The sequence below is a fragment of the Sturnira hondurensis genome, unplaced genomic scaffold, assembly GCF_014824575.4.
Source record: "Sturnira hondurensis isolate 20B ecotype Veracruz unplaced genomic scaffold, ASM1482457v3 Scaffold0011192, whole genome shotgun sequence".
NCBI classification, from domain to species: Eukaryota; Metazoa; Chordata; class Mammalia; order Chiroptera; family Phyllostomidae; genus Sturnira; species Sturnira hondurensis.
The window spans coordinates 1,567,565-1,591,820 of NW_028083823.1; the positions used below are offsets into that span (position 1 = coordinate 1,567,565).

At 37.0% G+C, this 24,256-nt stretch overlaps 1 protein-coding gene across 1 annotated transcript in view; it reads right to left on the minus strand.

The window, feature by feature from the left end:
• RPGR (retinitis pigmentosa GTPase regulator) overlaps positions 1-23,853 on the minus strand; it is a 49,924-nt gene extending 26,071 nt beyond the window's left edge. The window contains exons 1-11 of the mRNA XM_037059564.1: positions 23,619-23,853; positions 21,682-21,807; positions 20,932-21,024; positions 19,506-19,568; positions 16,696-16,854; positions 14,989-15,138; positions 11,673-11,831; positions 8,043-8,198; positions 4,063-4,187; positions 1,619-1,801; positions 297-465 (exon numbers count right to left, since the gene is read on the minus strand). Of these exons, the coding sequence (XP_036915459.1) occupies positions 297-465; positions 1,619-1,801; positions 4,063-4,187; positions 8,043-8,198; positions 11,673-11,831; positions 14,989-15,138; positions 16,696-16,854; positions 19,506-19,568; positions 20,932-21,024; positions 21,682-21,807; positions 23,619-23,781 (1,546 nt within the window). The 5' untranslated portion in view covers positions 23,782-23,853. The remainder of the gene's footprint in view (positions 1-296; positions 466-1,618; positions 1,802-4,062; positions 4,188-8,042; positions 8,199-11,672; positions 11,832-14,988; positions 15,139-16,695; positions 16,855-19,505; positions 19,569-20,931; positions 21,025-21,681; positions 21,808-23,618) is intronic.
• Positions 23,854-24,256: the final 403 nt, after the last annotated feature.

Consider the following 24,256-nt stretch of genomic DNA (forward strand, 5'->3'; position numbering starts at 1 on the left):
ACTGAGACACACCACCCAGGGCAAGGTTTAAAGGAGATAACATAAGTTAAGTCACTATGTATACCAAACACTGCCCTACAATGATATGCTGCTGTTATATGGAATTTTTTTGGGTGAATGACAAGGCTTGTTCTTGGTAAGAGCATTCCTGGATTTGCATTCAAATGAGAGATGTAAGTCTTTAACTAGAAAAAATATTTAACTGTAGAAAACATCTTAAGGTAAACATGAAAACAACAGGAATAAAAGGTACTTTTTTTTTTCTGAGAGCAGGCATAACGTCTAGCAAATATTACCTGGTTCCACGTGCTTAATGTGGTCCCCCCTTTCAGTCATCATTTCTGTCAGATTAGTTGTAGATACACAGAGAGAAACTGAACTCAGGGGGGGGAAAGCAGATGGCTCAATAGTCCTTTGAACTGGAGGTAGTGTTTGTGTCATCTGAAGAGAATCTGGGGGTTTCTCCTTAAAAATAAAAGGTTAAATAAACTGTTAGATGATTTTATATATGTAATACAGACATCAACTACCTGCGGTTGCTAAAAAATATTTAAGAGCAAGACTTCAAAGATAGCTGATGCCCCACACAAGTCACTTTTTATAATCTCCAAGAGCTGACAAATGTTGCTATAGTCTCTGTATAGAAGTTGCTTTAAACTGTCAATTTGGAAGCCTGTTTTTCACATAATGGGGAAAAATATGTGTGTGTTTTGTCTGCCTTCCTTGAGAAACAAAAAATTACTCATGAGACGTAAACAAAAACTCCAAAATACTCATGGGGTATTTCTCAGTAGCTACTTTTTCATAATAAAAAGTCAAACTTAACCTTTTAACCTAAAAAGGAATATATTTTACAACCTAAACTATTTTTTTAAGATTTTATTTATTTATCTTTAGAGGGGAAGAGAAGGAGGAAGGGAGAGAAATATCAATGTATGGTTGCCTCTCTTAAGTCCCCCACTGGGAACTGGCCTGCAACCCAGGCATGTGCCCTGACTGGGAATCGAACCACGATCCTCTGGTTCGCAGACCTGCACTCAATCCACTAAGCTACGCCAGCCAGGGCCCTAGACTAATTTTTTAAAAACGGAATGCCTTTTGTAAAAATTATTTGCATCTTATTTTTTAAAAATATGCTAGTATCAATGAAATAATTTTAAAGCAATGAATGAGACTCTCTAAATTTAATTGAGAAATAAATATGTCCTCTCTCAAACTGAAGACCTTATTTCTTGGTTCTCCATGTTTCGTTGTTTACAATGTATAACATTCCATTGCTCATGCACTATAACTAAAAGATAAAAGGAGAGTAAAGATCAATACACATACGATTGAGAAAACAACTCAGCATTCAATCTGAGGTGATAAGGTAGTGGTAAGTATCACTGTCTATAAGCCAAGGTTATTTGTGATAATTTGAATTTTCTAATGTGTATATTTAACAGCTTAACTCTGAGTTCCCTTCAAAAGTTTGTATGTCCTCAACTCTAATTTTATTTAGTAAATATATTTGGCAATATCTTTCTTTGATTTAAAAAGAAAAAGAATTTTTTTCTTCCAGTTTTATTTGCAGTACTACACAATACTATTATATAGGATAGATAGACCACAACTGTACCCTCTCTCTTCGCCGTACACGTGCCGATAAAGTACTGTGCAGTATGCTTCCTGAGGTCACGTTGCTGATGGGCACAGAAATTGCTCCTGACGTGCAAGGCTCACTCTCTTCCTCAAATTCAAATGTTTCTATAACTTGTTGCGGAGTGGCAAAAGCTATCATGTGACATCCACCACAGGCAACCTACAGCATAAATCCAAAGAAAAATCAATTGCTACTGGCCTTAAACATAAATAAGTGTTTAACAGTTTTCAGGTTCAAAACATTTACTTAGTGGCAGACTTTCTATACTGAATGACTATATCTACCTATAGACACACACACATATATACACACAACTGCATGAACTATAACATACAGTTGACCCTTAACAACATGGGTTTGAACTACACAGGTCCACTTATATGGTTTTATTTTTAGACTATTTATTGATTTTTAGAGAGAGGCATTGATTTGTTGTTCCACTTATTTATTCATCCTTTGGTTGATTTTTGTATGTGCCCTGACCAGAAATCAAACCTGCAACCTTGGTGTATTGGGGCAATGCTCTAACCAACTAAGTTAATTTTTAAAAAATAAACAGTCAGCCCTCCATATCCCTGGGTTTCACATCCATAGATTCAACCAACTACAGATAAAAAAAAATATTTCCGATATACAGGCGGGAATCTACAGATGCAAAGGGCTAACTGTATGCATTGTTCTATGCCATTTTATATAAAGGACTTTAGCATTTGTGGGGTTTTGTATTTAGAACCAATCCCCTGTGGCTACTACTGAGGGATGATTGTACTTAGGTTTTAAGAAAGTCAAAAGTTATACATAGATTTTCTACTTTTGGGGTCAGTGCCCCTAACCCCTGCATTGTTCAAGAATCAATAAACCACATATTCTTTTCATTAAATTGCTATGACTGAAAATTAGAACAAGTTTAAGATACAATTTTACTTTCAATTTTAGATAGTATAGACAAAAATTATTTGATATAATATAGATAAAAAACTAAACATAATGTTACAATTCTCCTTACAAGTTATAAAAGGTTATTTTAATCTGAGAGCAACAGTCAATCACTTGAAAAAATTACTCAGAGAAATTCTACTTGGCAGTCTCTTGAGCTAGCTAATTATGGCTCAAAGCTTTTCCTTTCTTTCTTTTTAAAGAAAATGTAGGATTTTTAAAAAGATTTTATTTATTTATTTTTAGAGAGAGGGGAAGAGAATGAGAAACAGAGGGAGAGAAACATTCATGTGTGGTTGCCTCTCACATGCCCCCTACTGGGGACCTGGCCTGCAACCCAGGGTCGTGCCCTAGACTGGGAATTGAACTGGTGGCCCTTTGGTTCACAGGTCTGCGCTCAATCCACTGAGCTATGCCAGCCAGGGCTTGAAGCTTTTTCTTTACATGAACATTTTTAAAAGACCTTAGAGCAAAAGGCAAACACACACAATGATGGAACAATGAAAAATAAAATCAACACACAAAGGACTGTGAGAGATAACTGATTTCCAATAAAGTGCTTAAAAGCCATTGTGTAGTATTTGCAATACACAGAGTTTTAGCCATTTTAAACTGTCTGTGGTAGCATAAGGACAGCATATTCTGAACCTGTCCTTTATAATATTTCCAAAGTTAAAACTTATATACTTCTGTACAGCACTTTTAAAAATCATCTTCCCTATAAGAGTATAAGCCCAGTGAATGAGGATTTGATTGTTTTGTTCATCACTGTACGCTTTGTATCCCTTGTTCTTGTTCAGCACTGTATCCCTTTGTATCCCTGTATCTTGCTCAGAGCAGGGTTCACTAAGTGGATATCAAATCAAAGAATGGAAGTGTTCTATAGCATTAGACACTGAGTTTTGGGAGAACAAATTTCAAGTAATATCATCACCAAAGAAACAGATTTTTCACATCCATAGTTCTTAATTGGCAAAAGTGTTAGAAATAATGGATACAAAATGCCTGCTGGTAATAACACTGGAAACAATACCTTCTTATCTAAATAACATTTAGCCAACAAAACATAATTTCAAAACTTTCCATTAATTTTCTCTTGTGCAGAATTTGAGAGTCTTAGTAATAGCTGATTCAACAAATACCTATATATGACTACTATGAGTAAGGTACTCTGCTGGGTGCTACAGGAGTCACAAAGCTTTCAGGCGTGGCACAGTCCTGGCTTACAAGAGACATATGAGAATAAAATAAAAGAGTCCAGATTAGGGCACAAAGGAAGATGTTAAAGAAGAAAATTAGGAAAGGCACAGATTTTCAAAGTGACATTATATCTGACATTTGATTTTTAGGAAACAAGTGTATTTATTAGATATAGCCATGATGTTCTTTCATATCAACTTAAAAGTGCTTATTTTCTATATAAAACTGAAAGACTAAAATAAAGGAATGTGAAAATATAAACGGGGAAATGCTAATACACTTACTAAATGAACTCTGAATTTCAAAAAATTAGGGCACAAAGTAGGAGCAAACTGATTGGTAAAATTCTCCATTCCAAGTCCCAATTTTCCATATCGACCATCTCCAAAAGTATACATACAGCCTACATCTAAAATGCAAAAAAGAGAATTATAAAAGTCCTGATTATATTAATTTATTTGTAAATAGACAAATATATTAACATACATTGCAATTGTAATTTTCCCCTCACATTATGCACTGAATTTACCGATTCATTGATGCTTCCACACTCTCTATGGTCTCTGTGGTCCTGTACATAATATTAGACAATAGATACTCTGAGAATAAATCACTAAGCCCTTGGTGGTTTGTAAAGTTGAAACCAAGTTGTTCTGAAGCCTTGTGCGGAGCAGCAACACCAGCATGAGACCTCCTGTTGTTACATGCCATCTTCTCAAGGGGAAAGAGAATGCTATATTCTGACCCTCTACGTCCCAATACAATTCATTTTTTTCTTCCTCCATTCATTGATTAGGTTTGTTTTTTTTTCAGCCCTGCACAGCTGTAGCAATCAAAAATGTCTCCAGACACTGCCATGTGTCCCCTGGGTGGACAAAATCACTACCAGCAGAAAACTACAGGCTTAGATCAATCCAGCTGCCTCTTTTATCAGTTCTGCTCCTGGGCTGTGGAACGCTGCTGACAAAAATGCAATAAACCAACCATGCAGATGAATCCCTATACCACGGGTGTCAAACTCATTTTCACCAGGGGCCACATCAGCCTCACGGTTGCCTTCAAAGGGCCGAAATAATTTTAGGACTGTATAAATGTAACTACTCCTTAACTGTTAAGGAGTTGAAATTACTTTTGGCCCTTTTAAGGCAACCACAAGGCTCATGTCGCCCCTGGTGAAAATGAGCTTGATATCCCTGCCCTATATCAATCCTGAGGGTCCCCCATATTAGGTGGACCCACAATGATGATGAGTAATCTTGTTGTCTCTCTTCAGTTAACCCTGTTGCTCCACTGCTGTAGCAGCTACTCTGAACCTTCACTCCTCAAGCCCTTTCTTCTTCACTTTCACCTCAAGTGGGGTAAGTGCCATGGAAGCAAAAGTAAAGAGAAAGGTGCCAGTATGGATGCAGAGGAGGGGGATGATCTCCCAATAGTCTGGGGACTATGGAAGGCTTTCAAATGGTGGCATAAAGGATGATCAGAGTTTAGCTGCAAGAATAGAGAACAAAGAATCTTCCAAGCAGAGTCAGCAGTACATACAAAGGCTCTGAATAAAATACATATATATATAGGATAGTCAAGAAGTTGAAAGGCAACAACGTGCCTGAAAAACAAGGGGTGGGGGGAGTGGTATAAGATGAGTCTGAAGAGGTAGGAAGGAACCACAACACAGAGGATCCTGTTAGTTCATCTTAAGAATTTCTGAACTCTATCCTAAGGGCAATAATAAGTTAAATGAATGGTTTTAAGCTGGAAAATTATAAGATCAAATTTGGGGCCTTCTAGTTTAAGATGGCAAAGTAATTGCATTCTAAGAACATCCAAGAGAACTGACTGAAAAATGATAAGCATACCACAGTTCAGTAAAGTGGGAAGTTCAAAAATTAATGTACAAAAATAAATAGATACCCTACAAATCAGCATTAACCATTGTTTATGATCTCAATTTATACTCTTATAAAATCTTTTTAAAAGATTTTATTTATTTTGTTTTTAGACAGAGGGGAAGGGAAGGAGAAAGAGAGGGCAAGAAACATCAATGCGTGGCTGCCTCTCGTGTACCCCCTACTGGGGACCTGGCCCACAACCAAGGCATGTGCTCTGACTGGGAACTGAACCAGTGACCCTTTGGTTTGTAGCCCAAGCTCAATCCACTGATCTATACCAGCCAGGGCATAATTCTTAATATAAAGTATTTATTTCTTTATGTATATTCCTTATCATCTTTCCTTCTCCTTCCTTTGACCCTGATTTCTTTATCCAAAATGCTTTTTAAAGTTTTCTCTTTTGATTATCTTTAGTCAGGAAAAAAATGAACTACAATCTAAGCCACCAGACTCCACTTCTAACCTCAGAGAGCTTTTTAAAATATGAGCCACTGGCTATAATGGGAAACTGGCAAGAATTTATAGATAACCCACTACATACCTCTCATTAATCCTAGAGAAAAAATATTCACAACACCTGTTCCCTGGGGAGGATTCATGAGCAAAAAAGCAAACTACATTAATGTTCAATTATTTGTGCTATAATGTCTTTCATCAGGAGGAAAGATATTATGAAAGTTTAGCCAAATAACCTCATTGTATGTTAGATGATCCATAAAAAGTGTGTATTTACCATCAATGGCAATTTAGAATGGATGAAAAATGCCAGTTAAGGGCAGAGAAAATGAGATTAAGATAATTCAGTAAGGGATACCTACATAACAAAAATCCTAGGACTATAAATGAATAGCAGTTTTTTACACTGTATATATATACACACATACAATTGGATATAAACATTTGTGTATCTATATATGTGCTCTATTTCATGATATATTAACAAAGACATCAATACTTGAAAATGGGCAGGTAGGTCTCTTTGAAAGATTCTTTGGGAAGAAAAGACAGTGAATTGTAGGACCTTGTATTTGCTGACTCTTCGTTCCCCTAAGATGAGAAACTGGCTTTCTCCACTGTAGCAGCAGTTTGTTTACAAGAAGGGAAATAAATGTAGAAATAGCAACATCTGGACTGTGGGAGTAGGGATGGGGTGGGACAGAGGAAAGCAAAGGGAGAAAAACTGGGACAGTTGTAATAAAATAAACAATAAAATTAAATTAAAAAAAGAAATAGCAATACCTGGATTATTCTAAAACACTATACGATTTCTAGCTTTTAAATGTTTCATTTTTAGATAGAAATGTGAGCTGGAAATAGTGAAGTTACAGAGCCTTTTGTTCTAAAGCAATTAAAATTGTGGAGTATGTCAATTACCTACAAGTAACCAAATCAGTCATCTTAGGGAAAGACCTTTATGAAGTCCTACACTAGCAGCACCTAGTTTCTGAGGTTGATAAGTTGGCCTGATGCAGTCTCTCTCTCCCTCTCTCTCCCTCTGGATAAAGGAGAAAAGACAGAGTGGAAGATCTAGAAGACTCGGGTATTCACTTGGTGTCTGAGGTGCCTTTCTATCACTGTGGAGCAAGTAGGAAAGGGTCACTCCTGAAAACGCCCCCTGGTGGCAAAAGCATCATAAAAACAGTCTGAATGTAGCTGTCAGATTGAACAGGGAGAATATTTTAATATAAGTTTTTTTCTTTTCTAGCAAAAAGATGTGTAGAATATAGAAATACACTTGAAAACCATCTAATTTTATTAATCAATTTTACAACAATAAATGTAATAAAAATAGTAATAAAAATAATAGGTATGAGAATATACACAAAGTAAGTTTTTTTTTCTTGTAAGACTTTTCCCTCTGGCCTGAGCAGAGTTAAGAACCTTCAAATTGATGAAGTTTCAAAAAGATTCCACCTTTCTGCCAAAGATAATACTATGGTCTAAATCTCTGGATTCTGAGGTTCTAAATCTCTGGATCATCTACATTGATTTTATTTTTTAAATTTTATTTATTTATTTTTGGAGGGGAAGGGAAGGAGAGAGGGAGAGAAATATCAATGTATGATTGCCTCTCATGCATCCCCTGCTGGGAACTAGCCTGCAACCCAGGCATGTGCCCTGACTGGGAACTGAACCGTGATACTCTGGTTCGCAGCCCCGTGCTCAATCCACTGAGCTATACCAGCCAGGGCCATTTACATTGATTTCAAATTGAATTAAAATTTATAAAGAGTTTACAAACTTTATATTTTGGCACATTAAAAAGGAATTCATTTTTCACAGTTATTCTTCTAAGTTAGACATGTTAATTTCACATAGTCTTTAGTTTGTAAAATATACCCAGTTTTATAAGTATATACCAGAAATATGACCTGTACCTGTTATCAAAGCTGTGTGATTTTCTCCACAAGAAATAGAGGTTATTTTCCGTCCGTTAACAGATTCAATGATTTGGGGTTCTGCGGTTTCAAAGACAAAAGTGCCAAGACCCAGCTGACCAAACTGTCCCAGCCCGAAGGTGTACACAGCTTTTTCTGAAAAGGAAGGAGCAAATACAAAAAAAAGGATTGTAGGGAAGCAGACACTGTCACCATTATATGTAGAAAAATTGTGGTAGTCAAACTTTCATAATGAAGGTTATGTATCTCTGAAAGAAATGCCCACATAAGAATACCTAATACTTACATATACTATACATTTCTCAATGATAAAGGAAGAGGGAAAATGAAAAGATACACAACTGTAAAAATTATGGCATGGGCCTGATGTCATCTTTTACATATAACTATAAAAGAAATTACCAAAAATACTAAGTTGGTGAACAACCTAAAATGTCCCTATAATTACCACTCAGCTTTTTAAAAAGTATCGACTGCCATTAAGTTAATTCTTTTCACTGCCTTAATAAAAAAATTCAGTGTTTCCTATAGAAGGAGTCCCCACTTTCAAAGGTAGTTTAATAGAAGTCTGTTTTGTAAAACATTTTCAAGAGAATTTGCACAAGAACTTAAACACAGTAGATAATGCTAAATTTACTTATAAGTAAAGTACATTTACTAGGAAATTCAATAATAATGAAAAGAGGGTAAAAAAGCCTTCATCTATCTTAATGTTTTTAAGTGATTCCAAAGGACCTCCAATAACTTAGTAAATATTATGCTCACATATCCTCTAGAAATGGGAAAAACACAAAAACAGGAAAAATGAGTGGTGATGAAAGAGTCATTTTTAGACACACAACTCTCGCTGGCCACTATGTTAAGAAGCACAGTGTTTATTCTATCACTTTACTTTTCTAGAGTTCAATACATACATTTCCTCTTCCGTTACAAAGAAGAAAAAGAGCTTTGGATTCTGGCAACAGCCCAAATCTGCATTAGTATTACTAGCTGTGGTAAGTTGGAGAGGTACTAAAATTCTCTGATATTATAATCACTTTCTAACAGAGTTTATGAAGGATTAAATGAGAAAACATTCACACAGATTTTAAGAAATCATAGGACATTCAGTTGTAAAAGCTGTGGGGGAATACTACTCAGCCATAAAAAAGAAGGAAATCGTATCTTTTGCAACAGCATGGATGAACCTTGAGAGTACTATACTAAGTGAAATATTCCAGTCAGAGAAAGACAAGTGCTATATGATTTCACTTATATGTGGAATCTAATGAACCAAATAAACTAACAAAGTGGAGACTCATGGATACAGAGAACAGAAGACAGCTGTCAGAGGGAAGGAGGTTAGGGGCTTGGCAATAAGGCTGAGGGGTTAAGCAAAAAAAAAAAAAACAGGAAGACTCATGGACACAGACAACAGTATTGCTAGAGGGAAGGTAGGGAGTCGGGGGAGGTAGAAGAGGGTAAAGGGGGGGATAAATGGTGATGAAAAAGACCTGATTTGGGGTGGTAAAGATACAATACAATATCCAGATGATGTATTATATAACTGTATACCTGAAACCTATATACTTTTATTAACCAGTGTTACCCCAACAAATTCAATAAAAAATAAATTAGAAAAAGAATATTTTTCTAAAAATTAATTCTCTAATCAACTCATCTTATTCTGACAATGGAAGATACTAATGAATACATAACTATCTACTATCATAGCCTTACATTTTTTCTATCTGAAAAGAATGTTTATTTCATAAATAAGACATATACATATTAATTCGTAAAAGATATGCTGTGTCAAGGATATAAAGCCACAATGAAACAATTACAAAACAGATGCTTATTAGTTTAAAAAAATACCATCTCTTAGTTTAATTAATCATCACATAGCATATCTCCAGTTCTAAATGTTCAGCTTAATATAAAATGGCAGGTAAATTAAAACAATTGTCTATCTCTAGCTGGCCAACAATTACTCTTAAGTTTCATAAGTTGTCTGATATTGGCTTATAAAATATTGGCACATATAGGCGGCAACTGATTGGTGTTTCTCTCACACTAATGTTTCTCTTTCTCTCTCCCCCACTCTTTCCCTTCCTTTCTCTCTAAAATCAGTAAAGCTATCCTCAGGTGAGGATTAAGAAAACAATAAAGAAAAAGAAGACAAGGATAAGCTATGTTAGAGAGGAAAATCTAAAGATAAAATACTACTCATCACCTTGCAATATTAAGCATGTCATCTGAGAACTGGACATTATTCAACATTTATCTAAAATACTTCTAACTTTGGGTTACTAAAGCTCAACGGTGATTTCAGAAACTGTTCACTTCTTTCTAACCAAAAAAAAGTCATAATTCGCTACCTAATTACATCTATACTACTCATCTAAATAAAGATAATGCTGAACAAATATAGGAACATCAATTTAGTAAGCATATTATCAAGTAGTAAGTATATCTTAATATATTAACTAGAAACCTGAGATGTTATAACCTGACATGTTATACCAAATACAAAATTCAGAAGCCAAAACTGGTATTACTATTCAGGTTCGAACTTTCTTTTCTTACCTGTAATTTAAAATCTTAACATTTTTAATGAACTACTATAACAGAACATAAAAATCACAAAAGAATCACCAAGTTATACATGGTAAATGCCACAAAGAAAAGAATTATCAGTGACTGTAGAAAACAGCATGACAAGGAAGCTTCCCCAAAAGAAAATATTTCAGAAAAAGTCAATTTTTGATAAATATGGAAAACCTATACACATATGTATGAAAAACATATATTTGCAACACACAGGAAAAACCTGTATTTCTATATATATATATGGAAAACAGTATGTCTGAAACTGAGCTAAAAGCATCGTCACTTGTTGCAATAAAGGTGTTAAGATCATGAAAACATCAGTTATGTTAGTGAAAACAACTCAAAATCCATTTTTTCTACTTAAGAAATTTTTCCATTGGCCAGAAATGTATATTAACTACAGGAATAAAAGGTGAGACTCTTAACAGGAAAAGATCCAAAGTCAACTTATATAAGCTATCTAAAATAGTCAAACTCACAGAAGCAGACACTAGAAGTGTGGTTGCTAGGAGCTAGGAGGGAGAATGGGAGAGCTGCTAATCAACATGTATAAGTTTCAGCTACGCAAGGTAAGTTCTAGTAATTCACCATACAACATTGTGCCTATAGATAATACTGTATTATACAAACTCACTTTATATGTGGAATCTGATGAACACAATAAACTAACAAACAAAATACAAATAGAAGTATAGATATATGGAACAGACTGAGAGCTGACGGAGGGAGGGGAACTAGATGAAAGACAGTGAAGGGATTAACCAAGGAACATTTGTGCATGACCTATGGATGTGGACAACCATATGGAGATTGGCTGAGAAAGCGGAAGTGTTGGGGCTGGGTGGAGAACAAAGGGAAAAAACGCAGGGACAACTGTAATAGCATGAACAATAAAAAATAAAAATAAAGAGGGTAAGTTAGATGATAAGTGTTCTCACCACAATAAAAATATACTAAAAAAATTTTTCATTAGCTACCACAGAAAGCAAGAAACAGATCAGCAGGGTCTCCACATACCTGTGAGAACCACAGTGTGCCCTCCACCACAAGCTACTTGGAGCACTTTCTCAGGAATTCCAGTCACCAGCTGGGGCACTCTGTGATTCATCAGTAGCTCTTGGGGAAGACCTAACTTCCCACACTCAGGTTCTCCAAATGTATAGAGTTCTCCATCCACTGTTAAAGAAAAAGAAGAGTGACCAATGATGACATAAATACAAACAAGACGCTGGCCTTTTTTAGTGCATGTTCTCATGTTCAATAAAAAATGTAGAAAACATCAACTTAATAAATTTGACTTTTCTTGAAATATTTTTACTATATGGTGAGGAAAGAAAGCCAAATTTTTTCCCTTTGATTATTCTACTCCAAAATTTTCACAAATAATTCACAACCATTATACTAAGAAACAACGGGAAAGTTATTTTAGCTGTTTAACAAAGGAGTGAGGACTATCTTACTTCTACTTCCCTTTAATAAAGCAAAATGAGCCCTAGCTGGTGTGGCTCAGTGGACTGAGCGCCAGCCTATGAACCAAAGGGTCACTGATTAGATTCCCAGTCAGGGCACATGCCTGGGTTGCAGGTCAGGTTCCCAGTAGGGGGCACATGAGAGGCAACCACACACTGATGTTTCTCTCCCTCTTTTTCTCCCTTCCCCTCTCTAAAAATAAATCTTTAAAAAAAATTTTAAATAAAACAAAATAACTAGATAGACATTAAGCCCCCACAAGGACACAGATATTGTTATGCTCATAAAGTATTCTAAAAACCTCCCAGAGTGTCTATCTACTACACTGAGCATGTAAATTAATAATTGTTGAATATATGAATGAATAATTGCTTTTTATTAAATGTTTCAGGAAACTCAGTAAATTCAATATATTTACTCAGTTCAGAAAGCTGAGTAAATATATTTTGAGTCTTAAGATAACAGATTTTACTGATAGATGGTACTTCTCCACAAAGATTCTTATCAAGGAAACCGACACTTAATCGCTGGCTTGTCATTACCAACACCACTGTCTTGCTTGTTATTACAGTCACCACTATGACTACGAACTTCTTAAAAGTAAGAAATTTCTCTTATTCATTTCTATGAACTGAAGTGAGTTCTATAAAGTAGGAATTTAAAAACCTTTGTAAGTATACAATCTAATCTAAAGAATGACACAGAATGTATCACCATTGGTGTGAGGAAAGAGGTAACACAGCAGGTCTTGTGGCTTATTAACTGCATCTCTCCAAGAGAACCATGATTGACCATGGATCAACCCCCAAGAATATGGCCCCTGAAATGTTCTGTCTGCGATTGGTGATTTTGTTATGCACACCTGGAGCAATGGATTATGCCAGCTTAGCTTCTTAGGATTGCTGTGCACAAACATCAACATTGATGAGGTACACCTGGTTTCACTGTCGAAGGACCTGAGTTTCATAGGCTGTAGCCAGCTGCTAGTAGGATATGCCTACCTAACCAGTCCCCTGCATATCAGACCTTGAGACTAAGTGGGCTCCCCTGGGCAGAGACATTCCACACGTCTCTGAAGTTTGCTACCAAAGACAAAGCATATCCTATTTGACTTAGGAAGAGGAAGAACTAAGAAGCCTTATGCTGGATCTGCCTAGACTCCACTGATATATTTATTTTTCCTGTTGCTTTTGTTCTGTATCCTTAGCTGTAATAAATCTTAGCCATGAGTGTAACCTGCTATTGAAGCCTGACAGTCCTTCCAGCAAGTCATAGAACTTAGGGACATTTTAGGACATCCAATACACATGGGATGCACTACTTAAAACTTGCTCAAGCATGAGACTAATATAATAATGTATGCCAAGTATATTTTACTTAAAAAACTTGGACAAATACTACAGACATAATGATTTATCACAGGTTTTTAACGAAGTATGTAGCAAACCTTGGTGTTCAGTAAGTCAGCGCCCTTTCCCTTTCCTTTGGCTTTTGCCTCTCACATGAAATGAAATACTAAGTCCAGAAGAGTCCCATTGCACCTCTGTCTATAAACTCCTGGTGCTCCTCATACCTTAACATGAGTGAGTTGTATGGTATGTGAGCTATATCTCAATAAAGCTATTTTTTAAAGGCATGAAAACAACAAAACAAAGCAAAAAAGCTCCATTTAAGACTTGTGGGTTAAGATGAACAACTCAATTCTACTTCTTCCCTTACTGGCAAAGGCAGAGTTTAATCATAAAAGTGATTCTGGAAGTTTTATTAAAACCTAAATATAATATAATACTTTTGCTTGTTTTGATTGTTTTTACATTTGTGGTTTTCTTTCCTTTTCTGATTTGTTTTATGAACAAAGTGAGCACAGACCCTAAAGTTACTAATAAGTCTGTAGATAGTATTGCCCCAAGAAACACAATTAATTGGTCATTCATTCATTTACTCCCTCATCTGACAATATTTATTGATTAACAGTTTGTTCAAGATACAAACTGATACAGTGGTGAACAATACCAACCAAGGTGGATTTTGCCATCTCTTGGTACTAAGCTGCTTCCAACTCACTGGTAAGTCTGAGCAGCAATGAGATGAATCAAACGGAACTTTCTAAAATTGAATCCAAGGTACATGGAACAAGGAGTAAATGTATAAAGCAAAATCTTAGGGGGAGAAAGGTCTAAGAGGGACCACAAAACTATTTCCTCTAGCTATTTTACTGTTAGAAAAAACTATCATTAGGATGGAAAGCCATGATCACACTTCTATTATTACTACTGTAGATGTAGACTATAATAAAGTTCAATATTTCAAATATTTTAACTAAGGTAGAAACAGTTTCCAGTGAGCACAGGAAAGGGAGAAATTGAGTATGCTGAGAAAAATCCCATCAAAAGAAATCATATCCCATGCTGACATCTCTTCGTTTCTATCTAGTCTTTATCCTTGTTCACACATTGAAAGTCTATGCTTCATTTACTGAAACAATAAAAGCAAAGTATCAGGACAAGAGTAGAATAGGTACATAGGCAAGTAGATTCAGAGGAAAGTGGGCCACGGGTCTTATTTTTCATGCCAAAGTATTCCAACAAGTTTGAGATCCAAAACTTAAAAGGGTTTCTAATATATAAATTTTGTGTTTTGAATGTACCTAATTTCATTAAAAAGTTAACAAGTCAAAGAGAATTTGAAATGATAAACTCTCATTACTGAAATGGAGAAATACTGTTAAAGCAAAACAAAATGATTTCATTACATAGACTAACATGGCATTTCTATGGAACTGTAGAATGCTGTATCATTTTATTATTAACTAAGAATTCAGAAATGGGAGATAACATGATGAATCCAAAATGTTCTGTCTTACTTGTTACAAAAGCTGAATGGTAATATCCGCAAGAGATCCAGGCAATAGGTTTCCCAAAGGTCACTTGACAAGGAACGCACACATTAGATACATTATTTAAGCCAATCTGCCCTTCAGAATTTTCTCCCCACACAAAAAGTTTTCCATCCTCTAAAAAGAAAACACAAGGAAGAATAAAGGTTTTAAATAGTGGCAGGGGTATGAAATTATTATATTTATAATGCCTCATTTATTTTGTAATTTAGAAAAATTATATGTTTGAAAGAAAAGTACTCCTAAGACATATACTAGCTAGCTATGTAACAGTTCAATTTCTAGTACAAAATGCTTCTATAATGATAAAGGACAGAGACTAACCTAATGTAAATCACTTTAGTCATGTCCATATTTTTATCTTAATAGCAATGACAGAATGTCCTTTCCTATAATATCCTTTTCTTATTTTAATGCCTCTAAACAGAAAACGGTTTCTTCTAAGTGACACCATGAGTCACACTGGACATCATCTCCTGGGAAAGTAAGTCCCAGGTCAAAAGGGCCTGGAAGACCTGGCTCTGAGAACACTGAGGAGATGATGCTTTAAATAAAAACAAATAAATGGATTCACCTAACTTTACTTTTTTTTTAACAATTTACATGTGAAACATATAACCTAGCTTCAGAGGATCAGGAAATATATTAGCATACATAGTATCTCAAATATAGGTTAACCTATATTCTTTCTGATGAGGTTTCTGATGTCTGGAAAAGCTAGATGAGGAAAGTATTTTAGAAAGAAATCATCTAGACTTATTTACCTTGTAATTAATTTAAAAATTAATCTTTGGCCCTGGCTGGTGTGGCTCAGTGGATTGAGTGCTGGCCTGTGAACCAAAGTGTCACCAGTTCGATTCCTAGTCAGGGCACATGCCTGGGTTGCAGGCCAGGTCCCCAGTTGTGGGGGTGTAAGAGGCAACTATACACTGACGTTCCTCTCCTCTTTCTCCCTCCCTTCCCCTCTCTCTGAAAATAAATACATACAATCTTTTTTAAAAATGAAGAAAAAAATCTTTGATTTAATAATAAGGCAATTAAAAGAAAAATTGAAAATAAGAACCAACAGAAAGATGTCAAAATGTTAACTGTGCTACTGAGAGAATTGAAGGATAGAGCCTCAGAGCTGACTCTGGCTCTCCTCACAGCCAGAGCAACACCCTAAGTTCCAGAGCAGTTCTCTAGACTGGAACAAAGAAGCACACCAGCAGCTTCTTTAGTGAGACCGAATTTATCTTAGATCCAAATTTTAAAGAAGTTCCTCATATAGACTTTTAATAAGGAGGCAGAGAGATACGTGGCCATTACAAATTTTAATTTTTTAACAACATATATCCAATGGATTTCTATGATGTTTCTGAAAGTAACTTCATTAAAGCTGTAAGTATAATTTTCAGAACATTCAATGAAAATAGCATTTAAGAATATCATGAATAAATAGAAAAATAGCTGAGAATTTATTTAACAATTACCTTCAAAGTGTATGTTGACATCTAATGCTAAATAAGTATAAAATTGTAATATATGTCATGGTTTAAAGTTTATTTTAAATGCCTTATGAAAACACATCATCAATGAAAGAAAACTAAATGGCAATGCTCTCTTCAATTTACAGAGTTCACATATCCTGGTCGAAAGGGATGTGCCCCAGCTTGAAATGAAAAAAAGTCTCACCAGTTAGTGCAGCTGAAGTGTTAGATCCAGCAGAGAGCTGTTTAAACTGATGCTTGGATGTAAAAAATTCAATTAGATGAAAAGTGTCTCTATCTTCAGTGTCACCAAGTCCTAGCTGGCCTTCATTATTTCCCCCAACTGCATATACTTTGCCTCCTTCTGCACACAGAAAACATCAATAAACTGCAGTCATCATTTGTATGAGAAAAGCCAGTATATACCAGATATTTCCTCTATTAACAGTAAAGAAAGTTGAAAGCTGACATTATCCTGTAATTTGGTGCATAACTTCATTTTATTGTCAAAAATGAAATAAAACAAGCAAAGCTATACATTTCTGTGAGATTTTACAAATCATTCCCGAGTCCAAGTAGCAATTGTGTGGAATGTGTGGAATGTATTTTCTTACTCATGCAGCACTTTATTAACTCAGAGCAGAAAAGAAAAAAAATAATTTCCAAGTTAGTTTACAATCCAAATCAAACTATTTTAAAAGATACAGTTCATTAATTTTAACTTCCATACCCATTAAAGTTAAAATATAATAAGTAACAAATAAGTAAAATGAGGCAAATCCAAGAAGAATATAATTAGAAACATGGAAAGTCTATGTTGTATATATTTTTTAATTTTATAGCTAAGTAGAAAAGCAGTACAACACTGTATTTAGGAGAAAGGACTCCAAAGCCATACTTCCTGGGTGCAAATTCTGGCTCGCCTCTTATCAGCTCGGTAACCTTGGGCAAGCTGTACTTAACCTTTCCCTGTCTCCCTTTCCTTATTTGCAAAACAGGGCTAATAACGGTGCCTACTTTATAGAGCAGTTATGAAGTTTAATTTAGTTAACATTTATAATATTCTTAGAACAGCATTTGGCTCATTGGAAGCACTATAAATGTTTGTTAATGACTTTATTAATTAAATAAGAAGTATATCATGCCTACATAATAAATATTGCCAGTAAGTTCTGAAGTAATAGAGATTTTCTGAGACACATACATATTAAAAATTAGTGATATCTATCATACGAAGCCAAAGCTTCACTAAATAATAGGGGAAACTGAGGGCAAAACCAGACTGAATCAGTGCAAATTAAAAATGAGATTAAAAAAAAAATTTATTAGCCCTGGCTGGTGTAGCTCAGTGGATTGAGCACGGGCCTGTGAACCACACGATCTCAGTTCAATTCCCAGTCAGGGCACATGCCTGGGTTGCAGGCCAGTTCCCAGCAGGGGACCCACGAGAGGCAACCACACATTGATATTTCTCTTCTTCTCTCCTTCCCTTCCTCTCTAGAGATAAATAAATAAAATCTTAAAAAATATATAAAAAATTTTTATTATTTATTTTTAGACAGAGGGGAAGGGAGGGAGAGAGGGAGAGAAACATCAATGTGTGGTTGCCTCACACATACCCCCTTCGGGGGACCTGGCCTACAACACAGGCATGTGCCCTGACTGGGAATTGAACCAGGAACCCTTTGGTTTGCAGGCGGGCACTCAATCCACTGAACCACACTAGCCAGGGCTAATAATAGGATTAAAAAAAAATAACTGAGGGAAGTGAGACTAGTTTTCAAATGGAATTGGACCGCACAATATATACATATGGGGCAAGCCAGAGTTGGTCAAATACTTAGCAGTTCAGAGACCACATAAGTATAAAGTTGAATAGTCACCAAAAGCTCCATTAGAAGAAGTTAGACTTACACTGCATCTTAAAAGATAAGAATCCGAGGAAAAGACTTTTCAGCAAGAAAAGTCTGAACAGGGCAGAGAAGTGAGGAGGAGCCAAGGCAAGGAAAATAGCCTAAAGACAGAAACGTTGTGGAAGGGAAAGGAGATAGGAAGGACTAGTCAATGGCCAGAGCCTAAATATCTCATTGTTCCAGGAACATTTGTTGAAAACACTACCTTGTCTCCATTGAATTATCTTGGTACCTTTGTCAAACATTAGTTGGGCATATGCATATGGATCTATTTCTGGATTCTGTTCTGTTCCATTAATCTTTGTCTATCTTTTGGCTAATAGCACACTCTCAATTACTGTAGCTTTGCAGTAGGTCTTAAACTCAGGTAGTGCTAGCCCTCTAATTTTGTTCTTTTCAAACTGTTTTGGTCATTCTAGGTCCTTTGCTTTTCCATATAAACTGAAAAATCATGTTGTCAACTGCAATACACAGAGAAACGTAAGGATCACGTTCTCAGCCCTGGCTGGTGTGGCTCAGTGGATTGAGTGCCTGCCTGCAAACCAAAGGGTTGCTGGTTCAATTCCCAGTCAGGGCACATGGCTGGGTTGCAGGCCAGGTCGCTAGTAGGGAGCACACGAGACACAACCACACACTGATGTTTATCTCCCCCTCTCTCTCCCTCCCTTCCCGTCTCTCTAAAAATAAATAAATAAAATCTTTTTTTTTAAAGAATCATCTTGTCAGTTTCTATACACACAGAGAACCTTTTTAGATTTTAACTGAAATAGTGCTGACTCACAGTAAAAGAGGTTTTTGTGAGGGTGGGTTTGGCTCCCACTCAGCCTCAGAAAATGAAGAACAGGAACAACCATGCCCTGATGTGTGCACACAGGTAAGGAGATGCTGCCCCCTGACATAATCCAAGGAAACAAGCTTTTTCTTCAGCCACTTACCATTTATCTACATATTTTCAAAGGCAAACAAGTATACTATCCATCTACAGTTTTAAAAATCCTACTGTTGTTACCAAGATGTCACTTCTACTAACTTTACAAAGTTACAAATGTAATGGAACAAGACCTCAAATTGGGCAGGAAGTCATACAAATCGAATGCCATACCTGTTGAAACTAGGGTATGGTTCCGTCCACAGGCAGCAAGTTTCACCTTTTCAGGTTTTAAGGCTAAAAATATGACAATTAAAATATGAAATGGTTATAAAAATGATAAATAATATAGGTCAAATGGTAAGTAAGTGGTAGAGCTGAGATTTAAACCCAAGCCTGTCTGACTGTAAAGTCAACTAAGCCAAAAGTTTTCAGAACTAGTTGTGCATCAAAATAACCAGGAGAGCCCTGACTGGGGTGTGGTTCAGTTGGTTGGACATCCTCTAGCAAAGCAAAGAGTGGAAGGTTCAATTTCCAGTTGGGGACATGCCCAACTTGTGGGTTTGGTTCTCGATCGGGGTGCATATGAGAGGCAACAAGTCAATTTTTCTCTCTCACACTGATATTTATCTCCTGCTCCTTCTCCCTCCCTTCCCCTCTCTCTAAAAATAAATAAAATCTTAAAAAAATAACCGGGGGAGTTCTGAGAAAAATACACATAGCTCAGCCTCACCACTGGAGACTCTGAATCAGTAGGTCTGAATTAAGACCTAGGCTTTTATATATTATTAAAAACTCCACAGGTAAGTAATATGTGCAGAGAGCCACTGCATTCTGTTATGCTGCCTCCAGTACCAACCGATCTTTCTCCTAATCTGTGATCACTATCATCAATTTTACCTTTTACCTCACTCAATGAAACACCGTAAGTCCAATATTCATAGGCATATACCTTTGTTAAAGTTCTTCATTCATTCATTTACACATTAAAAAAACCTTTATTTGCCATGGCTGGCATAGCTCAGTGGATTGAGCGCAAGCCTGCGAACCACATGATCCTGGTTCTATTCCCAGTCAGGGCACATGCCTAGGATGCAGGCCAGTTCCCAGCAGGGGACGCATAAGAGGCAACCATACATCAATATTTCTCTCCCTCTCTCCTTCCCTTCCCCTCTAAAGATAAATAAATAAAATCTAAAAAAAAATTTAAAAAAACAAAAAACACACACACAAAAAAAACCTTTATACAACATATCCTAAGTGCTTGCATACCTGATTACAAAGATCACTAAGCCAGAGCCCAAAATTCTAATATATTTTTGTTCTCTGTATATAGAATAGTGTTATCTAAGTAGATTTACAAACAGCAAGAGAAATGAATGTTCAAGTGCAATATAGCAGAATTATTACTTCTTTTGTAACATCCAGGTTTGAAATCAATGTGATTTTTAGATCCTAACATGTAACAGTAGTTCTAAATGTCATAAAAATAGAGTTAAATGACAATAAATTGCAAGAAAATATCAGACAATAAAGTATTTATTTATATCATATTATTTACAATATGTATCATTTGTAATGTCATATTAAAGAACTACACAGTCAATATGGGAGTATTTTACTTTGTTAAGTATCTAAACTGACAAAGAAGATCCCAAACCTTTGACACACGTTGGTTTGCAAACAGCTGACTTTGATCCGAATCCTAACTGGCCCCAGTTGTTGCTGCCAAACATGTAAAGTTTATTATTTCCTGGTGGAAAAGAAAAAGAAATAAATTAAAGCATTTTCAATATAAAGTAATGAGATGAAGTTATTGCAAATTAATGAAAATGCTACACTTAAAAGGTGTCATTGTTTTCCATGTTGAAACAGGTTACCTCATCCATATACCTACAGCCAGACTCTGTTAGATGTTAAAGAGTTTCTAAGAATATACAGTAATAGTTTTTTTTTAGATTTTTTAAATTACTATTTATTTATCTTTAGAGGGGAAGGGAAGGACAGAGGGAGAGAAATATCAATGTAAGGTTGCCTCTCATGTGTCCCCTGCCAGAAACTGGCCTGCAACCCAGGCATATGCCCTGACTGGGAATCGAACCACAATCCTTTGGTTCGCAGGCCCGTGCTCAATCCACTGAACTACACCAGCCAGGGCCAGTAATAGTTTTTTGATTGTATAGATCTATTAAAATAGATTTATTCTAAGAAAGTTGTGTGTATTGAAAATCATATTTAAATACACTAAGGAAAACTTGAAATTTAAAAGACTTGATGAATCAATTTGTCAAAAATTCTCTGACAAAATTAAAAAAAACAAGGCCTTCTAGATTATTTTCCTTTTTTCTAGGTTATTTTCAATATGTTTAAAACACATTGCATCTATAATATTTAAGACTTTAATACTAACCTGTAATAACAGCAGTATGTTCATCTCCACATGCAAGATATGTAGGTATATCATTTTTAAACCAGAATTTGCTGGGCATATTTTCAGCAAATTTAGACTTTCCAAATGTAAATACAGCACCCGAATCTGCAAATATATGACAGTTTTTAATTTACAGCTTTTAGTATGTTACCTGGTTCCATTTCCTCAGTAATTTATTAATATTCCTCGTCTCATGATAGCTTTGTGTCTGCTAGAAAACTGTTTACACCCTCCTTCCTCTCCCTTCACTCAGTCTTCTCACTCCTCACACCACATTCTAATTTTATGTATGAACTCTGCTAAATTATGTATTATTAATTTACTGGTATAAAGTAAGACATATACTATCACAAGGAGGGTAGTCCTCAATTGCAAATAGTCCTGCTGTCACCAGGTGGACCAAGTCACTCTGGTTAACACATCATAGTCAAGCCCCTTACTGAGGGCTTTCTTTCTCCACACATAGAAACAGGATAATACTGAGTTTCATCGTAGCATCACCAGGATGTAGGATCTTTGATCCAGTACCATTTTGGAAGCCAAAACCCCTACCAGTCACCAATAATGATTTAATACACATGCACACCCAAACAGGAGGCCAGATCCAGCCTTTAAGGAAATCTCAGAGAATGATCACACATAAAGAAACTAATTGGTACCAGAAAACAAAACATAGTGAACATAAGTATTAATAGTAAATATTAATGCACGAGACCAGACACGTGGAAAACCTTTTGAGAACAATTGTGAGGCATCTAATTTCTAACTGATAATTGAGATGTGGTAGGCCCGTTAGGCCTAGAATAGGCTCAGAATGAATCATTTTAACTGTTTTTTCCTGCTCTGGCTCCCCAGGAAATGTCCTCTGATACTCTCAACCCAAGTCAGGGTTTGGTGTTTCTGCTCCGGTGCCCTGACCGCCTATTACCAAACTGTATGAGTATTGTCATTTTGTTTCCCTCACTAAGCTGTGAACCCCAAGAGGACAGGAATCTATGGTACAGTCAAGAGCGCCATAGAAAATTAGTATTTCAGTGAATGCAAGAGTCTACTCTAATCCTGTGTTTTTGTTCCAACTGTTAATCGTGACTGATTTTAGTGGGTCAGAAAACCAATTTAGTGGGTCACACTGAGCATTTCTAAAGGAATGTATTATAGAAAATATCTGAGGAGTACATCCCAAGTGGTTAGAGTAAGTACTGCTTCAGGAAAAAGTCTATTTCTGTTACGCAGTACGATGACGTCAGAATACGAAGTATATTGCGAGACTGAGACAAAAAGTCTTTTAAAAAAACCTCACTAATGGCTCCCTCTTCACCTCTGTTCTCTAAGTCGTATTCCCCATCCTCTTTTACCTCGCGCCCCCAATCACTCATTCTTTAAGGTATTCAATACATACTGGATCCTGGAGATCTAGGAGGAATTTAGGGAAGCTTACAGGGAGGTAAAAACCGCCTCTAACTTCAAGAAACTCATATAAAGCTTATTTTAAAAGAACAAAAGAGACTTCAGTGGCTCAGTTATTTGGAGCCTCGTCCGTATACCAAAAGGGCTCGATTCCAGGTCCGGGCAGTACCGGGGGCAACCCCATGGATGTTTCTTTCTCTCACATAGCTGTTTCTTTCCCTTTCCTCCCACCCTCCTCTCTCTCTAAAATCAATAAAGATATCCTCGGGTAGGGAGAGGATTAAAAACAAGAACAAAAAAAGACAGACGCCCTCCCCCTTATCCGTTGTTTCCCCTCAGGTCCCACCCATCCTTTCCTCGCTCCTGTCTTTAACTGGGACGCGACAACAGCTCTGGCCCCAGTCAGGTGTCTGCCGCCTGAGACAGTCACATTGGGGCCGGCCCGGAGGCGGGGCCTAGCCGTCCGCCCTCCCTCTGGGCCCGCCGCCACAACCGCGGGCGCGACTCACCGGGCACTTCCTCCTCAGGTTCCCCCATACCGAGGGCAATACGGGGAATCTGTGCCTGGGCGGAGAAGACAACGGGGGCGATTCGGTTGCGCCTAAAGCCGTCCCTCAGCCACCAGGCAGGCCCCGATAGCCCCTCGGGCCTCCATAGCGCCACTGTGCGCATCTGAGGCGACCGCGTTCCCGGAAGTCAACAAACAGCAACCTAGGGCAACCGAGGTGGAGCGTTTGTGCGCGTGGCGTGGTGGGGGCGGGGCGGGAGCGGAAGGGAGGAGCTGCGTGGCGGTGGGTGCGGCGCAGGCGCAAACGTAGCAGTTTGTTGAAAGAGCTCGCGCACTCTCTGGTGGCCGTAATGGGGAGGGCAGCCGGTCCGCCGATGGGGCGCAGGCGCAGATGCAGCGGAGTGTTGAAGGAGCCTGCGCACCCTCTGTTGGTGCAGAGGAGTGGAGTGGCGTTGTCGTGCTACTACACGGGAGTGCCAAAGCTTGACTCTCGTGGACGTTTAGGCCCCGCAGGGACACTGTTCGGAAAGTGACAAACGTCATAAATATCACATGCTCTCACTCAAGCTCCGTGACATATGCAAATGTCCACGCATAACTGTAACACCAGTAATGGCGACCATTCATAACTAAATGAGA